A 16,101-nucleotide genomic window follows, 5' to 3' on the forward strand; every position below is an offset into this window, starting at 1 on the left:
CTAAATAAAAAATTAATTATAAAAAATTAAAAATACTTTCTTTTAATTTCTTTAACATTTTTATTTGAGATATTACCCGGTTTAACACTTTTTTTTTTCATTTTATAGTCTTCTTTAAAATATTAAATAAAAAGTAAAAAGTTTTTATTTTTATTTTAAAAATAAAAATGTTCTAAAAACTAAATAAAAAATTAATTATAAAAAATAAAAATACTTTCTTTGAAAGAATTAAAAATCAATTAAGTTATATTTCTCTAGCTAGTTTCTTCATTTTTTATAAAATATGTTAAATAAAGTAATTATATAATGTCTTTATAAAAATGATACAAAAAGTATTGTATGTTTTCCTTAACATATGCTTCTTCTCTCACGCCATAATAATAATAATAATAATAATAATAATAAAATTCAAAACAATATGAACTTTTTTCATTAGATTCGTGTGTATGAGATTAATGACACCTAAGAACATAACCAAACTTGTTAATCAAGTCATATATTATTTAATCTAGTTTTATTTATTAAAAACTAATACACCTTTTTTAATGTAAAATATGTCTATTGTTACTTAAAAACCACTTCATAAAAAAATTTAAAGAAAAAGAAACGGTCTAAGGAAAAAGAAAACGTTTTGGTTGTTTTAAAATAATTATAAAAATATTTTGTAATATATACGAAAAAAAATCTTTAAAAGAATAGGAAAACAAAGTTTTTTAAACTAGTGTATAATGATGGTAAAATATAATAAAATGACAAAAGTTAGAACAAAAAGGTTTAAATTGTATTAATGTGAAATTTAAAAGCAGGGGTATATATAGTAAAAAACAATTGAGAGGGGGTAAGTAGCACCCTTACTTAGAATATCAAATATATTTAAATTTAAAGAAATTAGATTCTAACAAAATAAAATATGATGGAATTGGATTTTTCGCATTTTCGGTGTAGACATTCTATGGTTGGTTCTCGTTCTTTAGATAATACATTTCGGCCTATGTTATTTATTACATTGATGATTTTATTGAAAAAAAATGTATATTATCAAGTGCTTTATAGTTAAGTATAGTTATGATTTTTACCTAAAATCAAGAATGAAGTTCTCATTCTATACATGTCGGATCATTATAATGAAAACTAAGATTTTACACATAGTAACACTAACAACTAACAAGTAAGCATACCAAGCCAACTTCTAAATGCATTAGTTTAAAATGACTTCGTCTTGGCGTAACGCATATACAAACATTCTAAAAGGGTGAATATAGGTTGATACAGTGCGGTTAAGGGTTAAAAAACCTTTTTGGTTGATTCGGTCGGATCATTATGCTTGGTGGTGCTGGATATTGTATGCCTGATTCTTGGATAGGGGTGCAACGAGCCAAGCCAAGCCCGATCTCGATTAGGCTCGAGCTCGGCTCGTATAACTTACACAGAGCTCGAGCTCGAGCTCGGCTCGCTTTCGAACTCTATTTTCAAAGCTCAAGCTCAGCTCGTGAGTAGATTTTCAAGCTCGAGCTTGGCTCGGCTCGGCTCGTTTATTATTTATCAGTTATTTATTATTTAACTACAATTATTTTTATATATTTTTCTTCTATTATAATTTTATGTATAAAATAATATATATTATTTGTTATTTATATTTATTTTTTCATAACATTATACATATTAATTAATAATTATTAAATATATATTTTAAAAAGTTATATAAATTACAGGCTCGTTTAGGCTCATGACCCGGATCGAGCTCGATAAGTGAAGCTTGGGTTCGTCTTGCTTATTAAACGAGCTTACTTTTAAGCACGGGCTCGGGCTCGGGCTCCTTCAAGCTTTTTAAAGAGCCTAATCTCGAGTGGCTTGCGAGCAGTGCGACTCGTTTGCACCCCTGTTCTTGGACATTATTGCTATGAAGTGTGTGTGTGTATATACATTCTAATTGGTTAGCTATAGGATTATTTTAATATATGGTTTTGCAAGTTCAATTAACATAACGAGTTATATGTCGGGCGCGCAACAAATATATTAGTAATTGATCAACTTATAATGAAGAATACATAATTTAAACCAATTAAACCAGCATAGCATGTGATCAGATCTAAAACTTAATAATATATTAACAAACCTGAGTCGAAACAAAGGAATTTAAGTTGGTACATTCTGGTGGAAACATTAATGACTCCATTATTTTGCGTACTGATTAATCAAACACAAAGTCAAATTCTCAATAACTGTAATATAATATGTTTACGTATTAATCCTTTCAGTAGATCCAGGATTCAGGAAGGAAAACAATTGTACACAAACTTGTAACCAGCGTCGAAACTTGCACCTTGTTTAAAATTTGATGTGTTTACTTGCTCCTTTTGCGGGCTTCATAAACGTAACCAAGAATCACGACAGCAGCAGTCACCAAAACTCCAACTGCACTTTGTGCCAATACGACGCTGTCGGCTACTTTTTTAGCATTTGGGTTGAACCCTAATTCAGAGAGTTTCTTGTGTGATATTGCATAATCATTAAAGAATGCATCTTCGTCCTGAACATCAAGGAGCATAAGATTAGATAACCTTGTATTTTAACATGACGTTTTGAGAATTCAAAAGTTGTGATAATAAAAATTAAAAATTGAAATTTGAGAATACATGCAAGTGAGATTGTTAGAAAAAAAAATCATGAGAACAATCCTTAATTGGGTGTAGTTACAAGCAGTGGCGAAGCTGGGACGAAAATGCCAATGGGTCCGAACGAAAATATACATTAAAAAAATCTGTAAACGTAGAGGGCCGGGATCAAATTTTCGATTGGAAACAGGTAAATTTACTCTACATATAAAAAATGTCTGACGAAAACGGGTAAATTTACACTTCTAAAAACGGAGGGGGCCGGGCAACTATCCTTCGCCAATGGTTACACGTCAATGTACATTTGAAACAAGTTGCCGACTCTATAGTCATCAAATTCATGGAATTATCGCAATCTACTTTATATACACATCCGAAAAACATTGGGCCATTTAATATATATAGAAAGTATCATACATATAAGCATGCAAAACTAAAAATATCATATATGTTTTTACAAATTAGTTAAAATATCGAATATACTCAATTCATAAATGACATTTTACCCTTATTTTTCCAAAGCTTTAAAATCTCTATATGCCTAGATTTAAAAGCTTAATTTTAGTTCTCGTCCAATTTTTTTCTAAAACTTAAAATTTCATATATCCATCTTGCTTAGTTTCGGTTGGGCATATATGAAAACTCCATTTCAAATAAGTTACCTCTGTAGTCATGAAATACGTGAAATTATTGCACATGTCTACAAGAAATAACTTTGAAATTTACAAATCCGAACAACTTTTTCATTGTATCAACTTTATTTTTATATATCTACCTTATGACATTTTTGTAATTTTCTCTTATTCTTAGTTTATAAAGTGTGGCATAAAGATTGCACTGTACAACTATTGGCATGAGATGGAATCTAAGTCATGTTATATCCAGGAGGATTTAGTTTTATATGACAAAGGTTGGTGGCAACATGTGAGTTGCTATTATTACAAGGTTGATAGGGTGGGGACAGTTAAAAATGAAGAGTGGAAGCAGACCAGTAGTCAATAATCCAGAGAGGGTCCCAACTGTCAATCTAGGCAAACCAATCACACAACTGTATTTTGGATTTAATGTTTGTTTGTTCATATGTTCCCATTTTAGTAGTTAAGATACCTACCTACCCGATTAAAGGACGGTTAGTGGGACCGGCTGTTAGTTGTTTATAATTATAGTCGAATATTAAAAATTACCTTCGCGTATAGTTCAACATAATGGCGGAATACAGGATCCTCCAGCAATGCGAGGTCGGTTGGAAGTTTCAAAAGTCCCTCGGATTCTCCTTTCAGAAGTTCCCTGGTTACACAATATTAATGTCGTTTTAATTAAAAGAGCATATTACTAGTATTATTTTAGCATAAAAAAAATGAAAAAGAAAGTTGAGTAAGTTATACACAAAATATGAGTTATCGAATTTCAGCGGTTCGCGTGTCCAAGGGCCTTCAAAGCCTGATCTATCTGCATGTGCTCTTCCCTGCATTGTTAAAGTTACAGAATTATGATTTAGACAAGTCAAACACGAACATTTTATTGGTAGCTATGAGAACCTGTCACTCGAAAACTCACAGGGCCCTAGGGGTGTAAACGAGTAGAGCCGCTCGTGAAATACTCGAGATCAGCTTGTTAAAAAGTCGAATCGAGCCGAGCTTAAACAAGCTTGTGCTTTTATTAAGGCTCACTTAATAAATGAGCTCAAGCCCGAGCTTCACATATCAAGCTCAAGCCTAAAGCCGGCTCGCGAGCTTAATCAAGTCTTTTACTTATATATTTTTTATTTAATATGTATATATGTAATAACTATTTTTATATGTAAGGATATGATAAAAATAATTAAATAATATATTCTACGATCATCCAATGGAATCAGGTTACCCAGATAGGCCAGAAAAGAATGTTTTTCTTAATGTTAAAACCCAAGTACCCAATTCATTAAGCCCATTTAAACAAACAAAAAAAAAGACTTTTTGCACAACCCAAACCATAACTCAATAAGCCCATTTAAATTTTAATTGTTTAAACCCAACTAAAAAAACCTTTTTACTTAAGGCCAAAATTTTTCTTGGCTTCAGCCCAAAAAAATTAACAATTCTTGGGACGGCCCTGAAATTAAGGGTATTATTATAACAAGTAATTAGCAACTTACCAGAGTGTGTCCTCCTGACAGGGCTACAATATCCTTGTCAGATAAACCCATGCGATAAAATACGTCCCGCAAGTGTGGTGCACCTAAATTAATATATAACGAGTTCAGTACAAGAATGTAAATGATATTTACATCAGTATACTACCATATTAATGAAAGTAACAGGCATAATAAGTATTGGAAAACATATCTACTCTCTACTCCTGTCATGCATAACAAATAAGGGGATCCAACTTTAAAAGATATATATATCATGTCATGAACCATTGCGATCATGCCATCACAAACAACCATCTTTCTGATTCTGCCAAACCTGATTTAGGTTGTATGAATTTAATGAAATTCACATGGTCAGCCCGAAAGGGACCAATGACAAAATGGCATATTTCTACTTTTGGTCTTCAGAATCATTTAGGAGCTCAAAACGGCATTTATTATATCTTATTCCTAACCAAAGTTTATCATTTAGCTTGAGTTGATTCTGAAAAAACCCAGTCTTTCACTTTTTGTTATCATGTTTTGAGTTTATAAAATATTAAAGAATACTTGAATTCATTTGTGAGCATCAGCCATTTAATCATATCAGTAGGTCCTCAGGGTACCACAGATGAAAAACATGATGTAAGGTATGTCTTATGTACTAAGAAGTGGTTGCACTGTGTACTAACGAGCATGCTAAGGTTAAGGCATAATTTAGAATTGTAGACAATGTACTTAATGCAAACTGGTATTTAGTTGAAAAAGACTGCAACTAGCCAATGATTGTATTAATGGGTGCTGAACCGAAAATACCCTTTAGTTCTAGTGATTTATTACAATTATGTATAATAAACTCCTGAATTATGTACATTATAGAACCAGATTGTTTAATAATAACACTATCTGAAAGCAAAAGCACTAGAACCAAATTTTCCTTGCATAGTAGATAAAACAGTTGTGAAAATTAATCTATATTCACTTCAATGAGTCAAATGAAGTTCATTAGCTAACAGTTAGAGTTATTGCCAGGGTTATGGTTTTTTTTTTAAAGTATAATCTTTAGCTGATTATTCGATTAATTCAGGAATTTCCCTACTAAAGAGTAACACGTTCACAGTTCACTTATTGAAATTTGTGAAAATTTTAACTGGAATTTTACATGTTGGAAAGTCTCAAAAGATATTATCTAAGTTCGTTCATGCTTTGAAACCGTTAACAATCAGGTGGTTAAGTTTGTTGTTATTAGTTAAATTGATTATCATATCCCCGCCACTATGTGTATGGGTGTACACACGGGTGATCATGTAAGCTACTCTACTTTTAGTAATGAAAATGAAAACTTCAAAGTTGTTCCTGGAAACATCTTGTAACTACCAAGAAGCTATTTAAAAGGAGGCACCATTTGTCACAAATGATTATGAATAATATATAAAAGCAGGATCCAAAACCTTTGGTAGCATTTGGGAGTCTGCCTTCCTTAGGAGAGATCTTTGAATCCTAGAAAAAAGACAGAACATATAATAATACAAAAGACTAGTCAACTGAAAAACTAGAAAAACAAAAAAAAAATGTTATAAAATCAAAATACCTTTCTACCAGGAACAAAGTCCACAGTTGGGCCACCAGTAACCTCCACGGCGACAACTCCTGCAAGCTACAAACAGAGTCTTTCATGGTCAATAACAGGTTACACTTTACAAGTCATGTATTGTGTGTGATTGTGTGTGTGTTTAGAAAAGGAGTTAAGTTACCACAAACAATAATCTGGAATTAGATATCTTAATTATGAATCTCAATCACCAAGAAAACTTTGTCTAAATTTATAGAATGAAACTAAATAGTACCACTGAATAACTGAGTTCACCTGATATAGGTCTGCATATGTAATCCTTGGATATTTGGACTTTATTTCTTCTGCAATACGAAAGAATAACCCATTGAAGTAATAATTATCACAAGTGGTTTACTCAAGTCAATATTTTTATCTTAGCAGAAGCAAATATAAACTGTAGAAAGATAAATGCTATCAAGATTGAAACTGGAACATAACAAGTTTGTGCCCACAACTAATAAGATTAAAACACAACAAGCACAACAAATATGTACCGTTGACACAAATAGCATGATTGAAGAAATAACCCTGGAATCACAAGAACCTTCTATATCATTTTTAACATTTAAATCTTTTTAAACTCAAAATTGTTACTTGGTAGCATTTGATACAAAAGCACTATAAGGACTAATGATAGTTATACTAGTAAAACAGTCCTTAGCCAAAGAAATTCCATTGACGAAAACTAAAAATAATGCCCAAGTTTTTCTACTAGTAACAAAGGTGCCTCTTGCTTCATATTTATTAATAAACATAACGCTACAAGGGCAGTCATTTTGTCTCAATCATAGTTATCAAAGGCGCAAAAAAAATGGAGAGCCTAAGAAAAAAAAGGTGCACTTAAATCATAGTTATCAAATGCGTTAGGCGCACTTAAGGCGCCAGGTCTCTTTGAGGGCCTAGGCGCTAGGCGCAAAAAAAGCGTGGGCCTCAACAAAAAAAAGCACACTTTCAATAAAAAAAATTGCAATGTAAAACATCAGTTTTTTCAAATACCAAAATATTTCAAAACCATAATTCTCAACATAAAGTACCAAAATCATCTGAAACCCATAATAAACAAATTGTTCATACATGAAAACAAAATTTTCATGAAAGTAATAGATATAAATATTAAAACAAAAGCCAAAAGATCTTCATCAATCTTCAAAACCGTTAACAACTTCAATTACATGGTATTCTAGAAAGTTGATATTGGAGTTAATTTTGTTAAACCCATTAATTTTAGGTAAGTTGTTTAACTAGGTTAAGTGATAATTAAAAAACAAATCAAATAAAATCAAGTTAAAAAAAATCAAATAAAAAAAGCAAGTACTGACTAATTCCCTAAAATAACGCCTGCTTTTTAGAAAATCTCTGGAAGATCGCTTCTAACAAAAAAAACGCCTAGGCGCAAAAAGGTGTCGCTTTTAATAACTATGACTTAAATATAACAATTAGCACTATATTATGTATTAGAAAAATAATACTATTCTTTATATATAGAATAAACAAAAGCTATTATTTAGCATTTAGTACCATCTAACAGTAACAAATGTTCTAAAAGAGTCAAGATTCAAATGTAATTCCAAAACTTGAATGACAAAAAGTGCAAAGTAAAGTACCAAAATGTTCAAAACGTAATAAATAGTAGAGGTTCAAATGGTCATTGTTCTTAACATCAAACTTTTAGTATAACATCAATCTTATTAACTCACCTGATCAAATTCCAACAGTATAATATCAACCGTGTAAAATCATTAGAGTAAGTAACAGAATTCCCAAATGCTATTGACAAGAGACAGTGACATAGTTTACCACAAATATGAATGTCAACAAACCTTACTATTAAGAACCAGTATAGTTCACACACAAAAACCTAATTAGAACTTTTTATGGAGACACAAAAGCCTAATTTGAGCTTCAATTAGCAAATCATGATCCCTAAAATAAGAATATGTAAGTTGAAGTATAATACCACAAAAATCAATAGCAATCTTCAATCCATTATTGGAGCCGTGAGTATACTCCTCCTCGGTTCTAATGGAACCATTCGGACCTCCGGTTTTCGTGTTCACATCGTACGTTCCAGCATCATGCCACCTACAACATCATCATCATCAATTAATAATAAGTTTTTATTCCTAATTTGAAACTAGGGCTTTTGATCGGAATAATAATGAGAGATAGAGAAATGATACGCTAATCGGAGCATGATGGGAGCACAGTTTTTGTTAGCGATGAAGGCACGAAGGTCCCGACGAGCTTTATCAATCTGCTTCAGGTAATCAGAGTCTACTACAATAGGACTTGCCATTGATCAATTGAATTGATGTGTGCGTGCGTGTGTGTGCTGGTGGACTCTGAAGATTAGATAATAGCAGAAGTTGCGTTCCTGTGTGGTGGAGGTCCACCTGCACCCGCCAACATGGTTTGACTGAGATGAGCATCATCTACGGTGTAAGTTGTTTCATCAAGTTATAATAATTTGATTTTCGAAATTTACTTAGAATTATTTTTAGATTTGGAAAGCTTATATGACAAGATGATGGTTGTTGCCTGGTTCTAAACTAGTATTACTTCTTTATTTATTTCTTTTTTTGGTTGCAACGTGTTGTACAAAACTTTCTTATAAAATTAATAGTTATCAAAGACGCACTCAATGCGCATAGGCCTTGCTTGGGGCCTAGGCGCAAAAAAAAGTGGAAGGGTCGGTTTGTATATAGTTTGTGTTAAGGCCGAAACAAAAACCGAATTGGTCGATTTTTGAGTTATTGAAAACCGTTCGATTATGGTTTTCTCGACTCGGTTTCGGTTTGGCATTTCAGTTATGCCATTTGGGCTTGTAAACTTTTGATAGGAAAAAAGGGAGTATTTTCCGTTAGTTAATAATTGATTGATTATTATACATTTAGACTAAAATATTTAAGTTACACTGCATAATCAATTATTATGAGATACGCATAATTCAAAATAAAATAAAGATCTATAAATTCGCTTCGTTTTAGTTACATGCAAAACCGAAACCGAACCTAAAAAAAGGTCAGGTTTTACAAAATCATGAAAACCAAGCCATTGGTTTTTGTTCTGGTTCATTTTTTTTTTTTTAGTTTCACGCACACCCGAAGTCTGAGAGTATATAGAAATGAGTGTATATAGAAACTGGTTCGAAGAAAACTAGTTATATAATACTGGTATGGTACTTCAAACCCAAGAAACGTGACCTCAAAAACTAGCTAGGCTAACAAAAATAGCTATTAAGCAAGGGGCATTTTCGTCCTTACATCTTTCCTTTTAACCTATATATGGTATTACATATTGTAGTGTGTAATAATATTTTGGTAATGATTACCTCCATTTAGGTAGAAAATAATGTGTTTTGTGTAGCATCCAAATCCACATCCCATGAGTGAGTCAACAAAGGTGAACAAAAGCACCACCATAAATCCAAGGAAAACAATATGATATTTAATGTACACATGTTTTGTACAACCAACAAGAAATACTAGTAATGTTTTGATGACTCTTCTCACTCACTCACTCTACAGTCCTCCATTGCAGCTCAATTTGGATCTTGCCATTCCTTGAATCAATAAGATGGTACTTCTCATTGATCCTTTTGTTGTGCACAACATCCCCTAGACTTATGTCCACATACCCCAATGATTCCTGTTTTACACAACAAAACAACTAAATCATCCTATTAACTATCAACATTAAACACCCTTATTTATTCATACATGAGACTTCGCCTAAGCGTTTTCCAAACCAACTTTTTTTGTATCTTTATTTTGAGTAGTATAGTAATCTCTTTCATAATAGATACAAATTTTCAAGAGTAAATATTAAGTAACTTTTGACTTTTGTTTGTTTCTAGTTTAAGGTAAACAAGTTTCAGTTTTTCTATGGTGGGCCTGCGCAAAATGATTACTAACTACGTTCCAACGAGCGAGTTACACCCAACCTAGGATCAGGCTCGTCGGTTTACAGGTCGAGCTGGCTCGGCTCATTTACAAACTAGCCGATTTCAAGCAAGCGAGCTGCACGCCACGAGCTTTTTAAAAAGCCCTAGCTCTTAAGTATTGAGAAATCAATCAAAAGCTTAAAATAGCAAGTTTGACCACAAAAGTCACTATTACCTTAGGATGTAGTAACCCGATCCTGGATGAAGCACTAGCAACTTCCACATGCAACTTATCATTCACGGGAGGCTCCTCGAGCTTGAACTTGAACTCCTCGTCCCATCTTGGGTCTCGGCTCTTCTTTACATGCTGCACGGAAAATAAATTCAAAAATAAATTTATAAAATCAGAGTAACCGAAAACTAACTTTTACAAAAAGAATAAACGATACCTTTGTTTTTCTCTCCTCTCCTTTCAAAAGAATCCTGACATAAGGATTAGTATGATGTTTTCCTTCAACATCTTGAGCTTCATGAATTCTAACCACTAGTTCACCGCCACCTGGCGGTGTTCCTTCAGACGCCTTTGGAATAGCACCAGCATCTTCAAAAGTTGGCATATCTTCATCCTTAAAAGGTTTATATAACAACTCAACTACAAGCTGACCTCTTAATTTCTCGTTTTGAGCATCGTTCAGATCCATATTTTTCAAGAGATCGAGTGTCACAGTTTTGGGCTCCTCGGGTTTAAGTTCCTTCAAGGGGACAACGTTCATGCCCATCTTGTCGTGTTTGCCAACCTAAAAACAAGACATCCGAGAGAGTATTTTGGTAAAAAGGGTATTTTTGGTTCATTGGTACTTGGTAAAAAGGGTGTTTTGGTAAAAAGGGAATTTTGTAAAAAAAAAGGGTGTTTTGTGTAAAAGGGTATCTTGGTAAAAAGAGCATTTTGGTAAAAGCGTCTTTTGGTGTCGGTCATATGAACCATTTTGAAGCTCTATAGATATTCACCATTTAATTTTGTAAAGAAAAAAAGAATCTTCATATTTTAATAAACAAGATTCAATTTCGACTTTAAAAATCAAAACAAGCAAAAAACCAAAAAAAAAGCTATCAAAACGATACCTGCTCCCAATCATAGACTTGGAACTCAACTGCTTGCGATTCGGGATCTTTAACAACCATATTAAACTCCTCGTCCCATTCCGGATTCAAATTCTTATGCTTCACAGTCGTCTTCTTCGACGGAAGCTTACTTTCCGTAAGCTTTATTTTAACGTACGGATCCGAAGCACCTAAAAGATCTTTCTTTTTCAACTTCATAGCCTTCAAAACCTTAACATGAAGGATTCCAACAGGTTTCTTCAAGGCTCTACAAAATGTTCACGAGTCAACATGGTCAAAGTCGAGATGTTGACTTTTACGCCTAACAAACAGATATAATTATGTAGACGTACTTGGATGGATCCAATATTTGTACTTCTAGAGTTTTTGGCCAAAGATACATGTTGGCAACTTGATCTTTGATTTGTTCCTTCACATGAAAGAGTTCAAGATTATTTCTTTTGAAAATAGATGTCAACAGATTGACTTGAAACCAACAAAAGTCAAAATAATAGTTGATGTTATAAAGCAGTTATCTAAACATATCATCTGCATTTACCTGAACAAACCTATACAATCCGGGGATTGACATAAGATCGGCCCCAAACAGCCTGAGCCCAAAATCAACATGTGGCTGCAAAATGAAGAAAAAGTGAAAAGGAAGCATAGAATCAATATGTTTCTTATTTGAATAATAGTATGTATGACATATAAACTTGGCTACCAATCAACATGTGGCTCCAAAACCAATTTTCTCTATTAGAATAATAACATTATATAAAATTTAACTAGTTTCTATAATGTTTCATAAACTTCGTTTCACAATTATAATCCATTAGATGAAAAGAGCATATTAATATAGGCAGGTTATTACATAACAAATTGAAAGAATTTGATATTTACGAATGTTCCTCTACAGCAAGGATGTTACAGAAACTAAGGCCCTCAATTTTCCTATTTAACAAATAAAGTTAAGGTTCAAGATTTGGCAACTTGACTCTATGGCAGTTCACAATCCGAGCCAAGGCGATTCAAGCTTGGGTCGAATTTTAAACAAAGATGAAAACCTTAGCTCGAGCTCAGCTTGGCTCGGTTTTGAAATAAATTGGCTCGGCCTGAATTTTAAAGCGAGATGAAAACTTGAGCTCGATCTCAGCTTGGCTCAGTTTCAAAAACTAGCTCGACTCAAATTTTGCCCAAATTTTAAAAAAATCGAGCTAAAAACTTGAGCATTAGCTCAGCTTTGTTTATGACAAAAATGGCTCGGCTCGGCTCGGTTAGGTTAGTAAAATTTGAAGATAAAAGGGTTGTGATGTGGAATGAACCGAATAATGATGAAGGGCTCGGCTTAAACGATTCGGTGTCTCTTACCATGGCTATAAAATGTTATTTTATAAAACTTAAAACAAAATTAAATGAGCAAAATGAGCGAGCCAACCTTGGCTCGAGATTAGCTCGGCTCGTTTACAAACCAAGCCAATTTCGAGCAAGCTTTTATCCAAACAAGTTTTAAGCCACGAGCTATTCGAACAGTCCTACTTGACTCCAAATTAACAATGCATATGATTATAATTATCATTATTTGTTCCTTGAAATCTAACAACAAGAACCCAATTTACCTTATCCATGAGAGAGACGCAAATCTTAGCAAAACAAGGAAAGCTAGGAACAAGCGGTTTTAGTGTGATGCGCGGTGCAGCAAAGACTTGTAAATCCACCACCTGAAATTGTAATATTTTTTCAGAAAAAGCACAAAACATTTTCCTTAAAAAGAGTAAAATAAATAAATAACCTGAACAGTTGCTTTTAAACCAAATGCTTTAGCAACAAGCGCAACATTAGGATTTCCAGCCCATTTTAAGGATGGTTCCATGATCAACTCTTTCTCATCGGTAACGTACACCTTCATCCCTAAAAACCAGATTCTTGATATTACATATTAATGTGGCACACAATGTATGATGACTGTTTCAATGTTTTATTGACAAGTGTATTTTAGGCTAGTTTGGTGCAACTCTAAACATCATAGTCAAATTTGTGGTTGGCAAGTCCTAGGTTTAAGATTAAACAATTTGACCACCTCCAACAAAACAGGAACAAATGAGCTGACAAAATCTTAAGGTTAGGACAAACTTTTCTTAAATATGAAATAAATTTGAAGTTCCAAATTTACAATATTTTACTTAATAAAAAATCAAATTTTTTTTATATATTTTAATTTAAATGTTACAATTTGCTCATTATAAATCATTATAAGATATTAACGGTGGTGTTGACTGTGGTCCACATTCACAAGTTTTACTAAATTGTCTAATTCAAGGGTATTTCCAGTTTTCCCTTATTGCCAAAAAACTTCTATTTGACAATGTTTAATGTCAAATAACTCGATACTGAAGCAAACTCATAGCGTACTTTAATCCAAACTCTTGGCTCACTAAGTGATAAAAACAAAAATGAGTGAATGACATTTTATTATATAAGTGGATCTCACTTATCCAGTATTAGAAGAGGTAAAATTAAGATGGTGGGTCCCATTTACTTGATGTTGGAAGGAAAATAAAGATGGGGGTCACAAAATTAGAAAAAGAAAAAAGAGAAAATCACATAATTCTCTCTTTTTTGCTTGCCACTTTATTGTAATCGCTTTGTAGTTGCTGAATATTAAATGATATTTTTTATAACTTTAATCACATAATAAATGAAACTTAAAAGTTTTATTTGCAATACAAAATAAAGAGTTGAAGTTATAGTTTTTCTTTGTACCAAGAAAAGCCTTAATATTAACGTTTTAAGCCCCAAAGATAAATGTGATGATCCAAAATTACCTGTTAGTGTTTATAAAAGACTCGATAGACCAAGTGACGGACGCTTAAATTTTTAAGAAAACTAACATATCCACCGCGCTAAAAAAATATTCTGTAAAACAAATGAAAATACAAAAAAGAGAAGAGTATCACCTTGAAAAGTAGGAGGCAAAGACCCTAAAGTAAGAGTCTCAAACTCAACCGAATCAATTTTATACTTTGGAATTTGTTCGGCAATAATGGGCTTCGCAATATCCTTTGCGGTCCTGCATATGGCCTATAAATACAAAAGGTTACTAAATTAACCGACAACAAACAAACATGTTCCTGTTCATGTCCTTTTAACTATAACCAAACAAACAATCAAACACGGACAACAAAGTTCTTGTTCATTCGATATAAATAACAATGTGCTCGTGTTCGTTTATATCCGTACGCTAATAGTATAAATGAAGGGTTCACAAACGTAAACAAACAAAGATAGATGAATGAATATAACTGTGCTAGAACCAGTTAAAAGTATATGTGAACAACAATACACCAAGGGGGTGTTAGTATTGCTTATTTTAAGCAACTTATGACTTAACTTTTGAAAAAGTTGAAAGGTGTTTGGTATTGTGTGTTATTGTGAGAGGATAAGTTAATAAGTTACAAAGTTGTAACTTATTAACTTATGGAAAAAGTTAAAAGGAGGTAAAAGAAGGAATCCCACACACCCCCTAAGCCTAAAAAGTCATTAAAACTAGACTAAATTGTAATGGGCGTAATAAAATTTATTATGTTAATGAATGTAAATGGTCAAACATATACTAACAAACATAAACAAACTTAAACATGCAAACATTCACGAACATAAATGAATGAGGTAGACATGTGTTCATGTTCGTGTTCGTTCATTTATTAAAAAAACGAACATCGTGTTTGTTCACGTTCAGTTCGTTTACAGCCCTACGTTTTATTTATTCTTTGGCATGTAAACTATAGTAAACCAGATAATATGAAATGTTGCTAGGGTAATTAAAACAAACAGTAAGATAGAAAGTACTAACGATAATAGTCATACACTACTACTAATAGCATAAAGTGGTGACAAGACTGTAGCACTAACCGATTAAAGAGCAAAAAATTATGTATAGAACAAAATAAAGAAAATTATGAAACCGCAAGTATAGCATAATTAGTTTTACTAAGATACCTTGTCAAGATAAGGCCACATGTACTCAATGAACTTGTTAAGCCAATCAACCTGCATTAATCCATTTAACCACCATAAGTTACAACATACAACAATTTCAAACTTTCAATGGTGAAACAGTTAAACACATACCCGATCAAAATCCGGGTTTTTAACCCACAACGGTATCTCGGGAAGCATCCGTTGCAAAGTTTCCGAGTCCCGTTCAACCAACGGGCGAATAACAGGATCCTGCTCAAATAATTCACAATTTCAAAAAACTAAAAACTCCCCAAAATACCCTTTAAACTCAATTGAACAAATCTTCAACATATAAATAATAAATAGCCAAAAACCCAAATCACTAGCAAAAAAGCTAGCTTTATTCTACAAGAATCAGTGCACATATCTGTTCTCATGATCCAATCTCTAAACATTCAAAATAAGGACCTTTTAATAACCCAAATAAATCAAAAATCAAGAAAACACAAACAAGATGAAGATACCTTAACATCTGTAGGCTGAAAGTAAATGAACAAATAATAACCAATCACAAGGCCAGCAGAAACCCCAATTCCAAATCCAGAGAAACCCAACAAAGTACTGATAAAACCCATCTCAAATTATAAAAAAATATTATTGTTAACTCAAATCAAACAGATCAAAGTTGGCCACTTTTGGGTTTTTCAAGATTCTTCAAATCTCGAAGGAAAACCACAAATCACGCAGCTGTTATGCCGGCTACAAGAAAAGAAAAGAAAAGAAAAGAAAAGGTGTTGTATTTGTTTAGAATAAATAA

General features: G+C 32.6%; 2 protein-coding genes across 2 annotated transcripts; both read right to left on the reverse strand.

Moving 5' to 3' along the window:
* Positions 1-2,085: 2,085 nt before the first annotated feature.
* On the reverse strand, positions 2,086-8,700 carry LOC143604275 (L-ascorbate peroxidase 3-like). The gene is made up of 9 exons (XM_077080806.1): positions 8,521-8,700; positions 8,298-8,422; positions 6,593-6,642; positions 6,317-6,382; positions 6,177-6,225; positions 4,750-4,832; positions 4,001-4,080; positions 3,800-3,902; positions 2,086-2,530 (listed from the first exon to the last, which is right to left on the reverse strand). The coding sequence occupies exons 1-9, from the start codon at positions 8,634-8,636 to the stop codon at positions 2,345-2,347; spliced, it is 858 nt and encodes a 285-aa protein (XP_076936921.1). The 5' UTR covers positions 8,637-8,700; the 3' UTR covers positions 2,086-2,344.
* A 1,063-nt stretch (positions 8,701-9,763) lies between these two features.
* On the reverse strand, positions 9,764-16,051 carry LOC143604276 (synaptotagmin-2-like). The gene is made up of 12 exons (XM_077080807.1): positions 15,809-16,051; positions 15,456-15,554; positions 15,324-15,374; positions 14,282-14,405; positions 13,117-13,235; positions 12,944-13,045; positions 11,884-11,958; positions 11,678-11,754; positions 11,346-11,592; positions 10,673-11,020; positions 10,459-10,590; positions 9,764-9,988 (listed from the first exon to the last, which is right to left on the reverse strand). Exons 1-12 carry the CDS (start codon positions 15,917-15,919, stop codon positions 9,857-9,859), a joined length of 1,617 nt encoding a protein of 538 aa, XP_076936922.1. The 5' UTR covers positions 15,920-16,051; the 3' UTR covers positions 9,764-9,856.
* Between the last annotated feature and the right edge of the window lie 50 nt (positions 16,052-16,101).

This window comes from Bidens hawaiensis, unplaced genomic scaffold (assembly GCF_021521415.1).
Source record: "Bidens hawaiensis isolate Kalapana, Puna unplaced genomic scaffold, B.hawaiensis_p1.1 tig00064608_1, whole genome shotgun sequence".
NCBI classification, from domain to species: domain Eukaryota; kingdom Viridiplantae; phylum Streptophyta; class Magnoliopsida; order Asterales; family Asteraceae; genus Bidens; species Bidens hawaiensis.

Excerpts from the sequence above, each read along its gene's own strand:
- LOC143604275 (XM_077080806.1), bottom strand. The coding sequence starts at position 8,636 with ATGGCAAGTCCTATTGTAGTAGACTCTGATTACCTGAAGCAGATTGAT. Across the intron at positions 6,226-6,316 it reads ACTTTGTTCCTGGTAGAAAG|GATTCAAAGATCTCTCCTAA; the intron begins GTATTTTGATTT and ends TCTTTTTTCTAG. Across the intron at positions 2,531-3,799 it reads ATGTTGAACTATACGCGAAG|GACGAAGATGCATTCTTTAA; the intron begins GTAATTTTTAAT and ends CTTGATGTTCAG.
- LOC143604276 (XM_077080807.1), bottom strand. The coding sequence starts at position 15,919 with ATGGGTTTTATCAGTACTTTGTTGGGTTTCTCTGGATTTGGAATTGGG. Across the intron at positions 11,021-11,345 it reads AAGTCTATGATTGGGAGCAG|GTTGGCAAACACGACAAGAT; the intron begins GTATCGTTTTGA and ends TCTTGTTTTTAG. Across the intron at positions 10,591-10,672 it reads GAGAGGAGAGAAAAACAAAG|CATGTAAAGAAGAGCCGAGA; the intron begins GTATCGTTTATT and ends TTTTCCGTGCAG.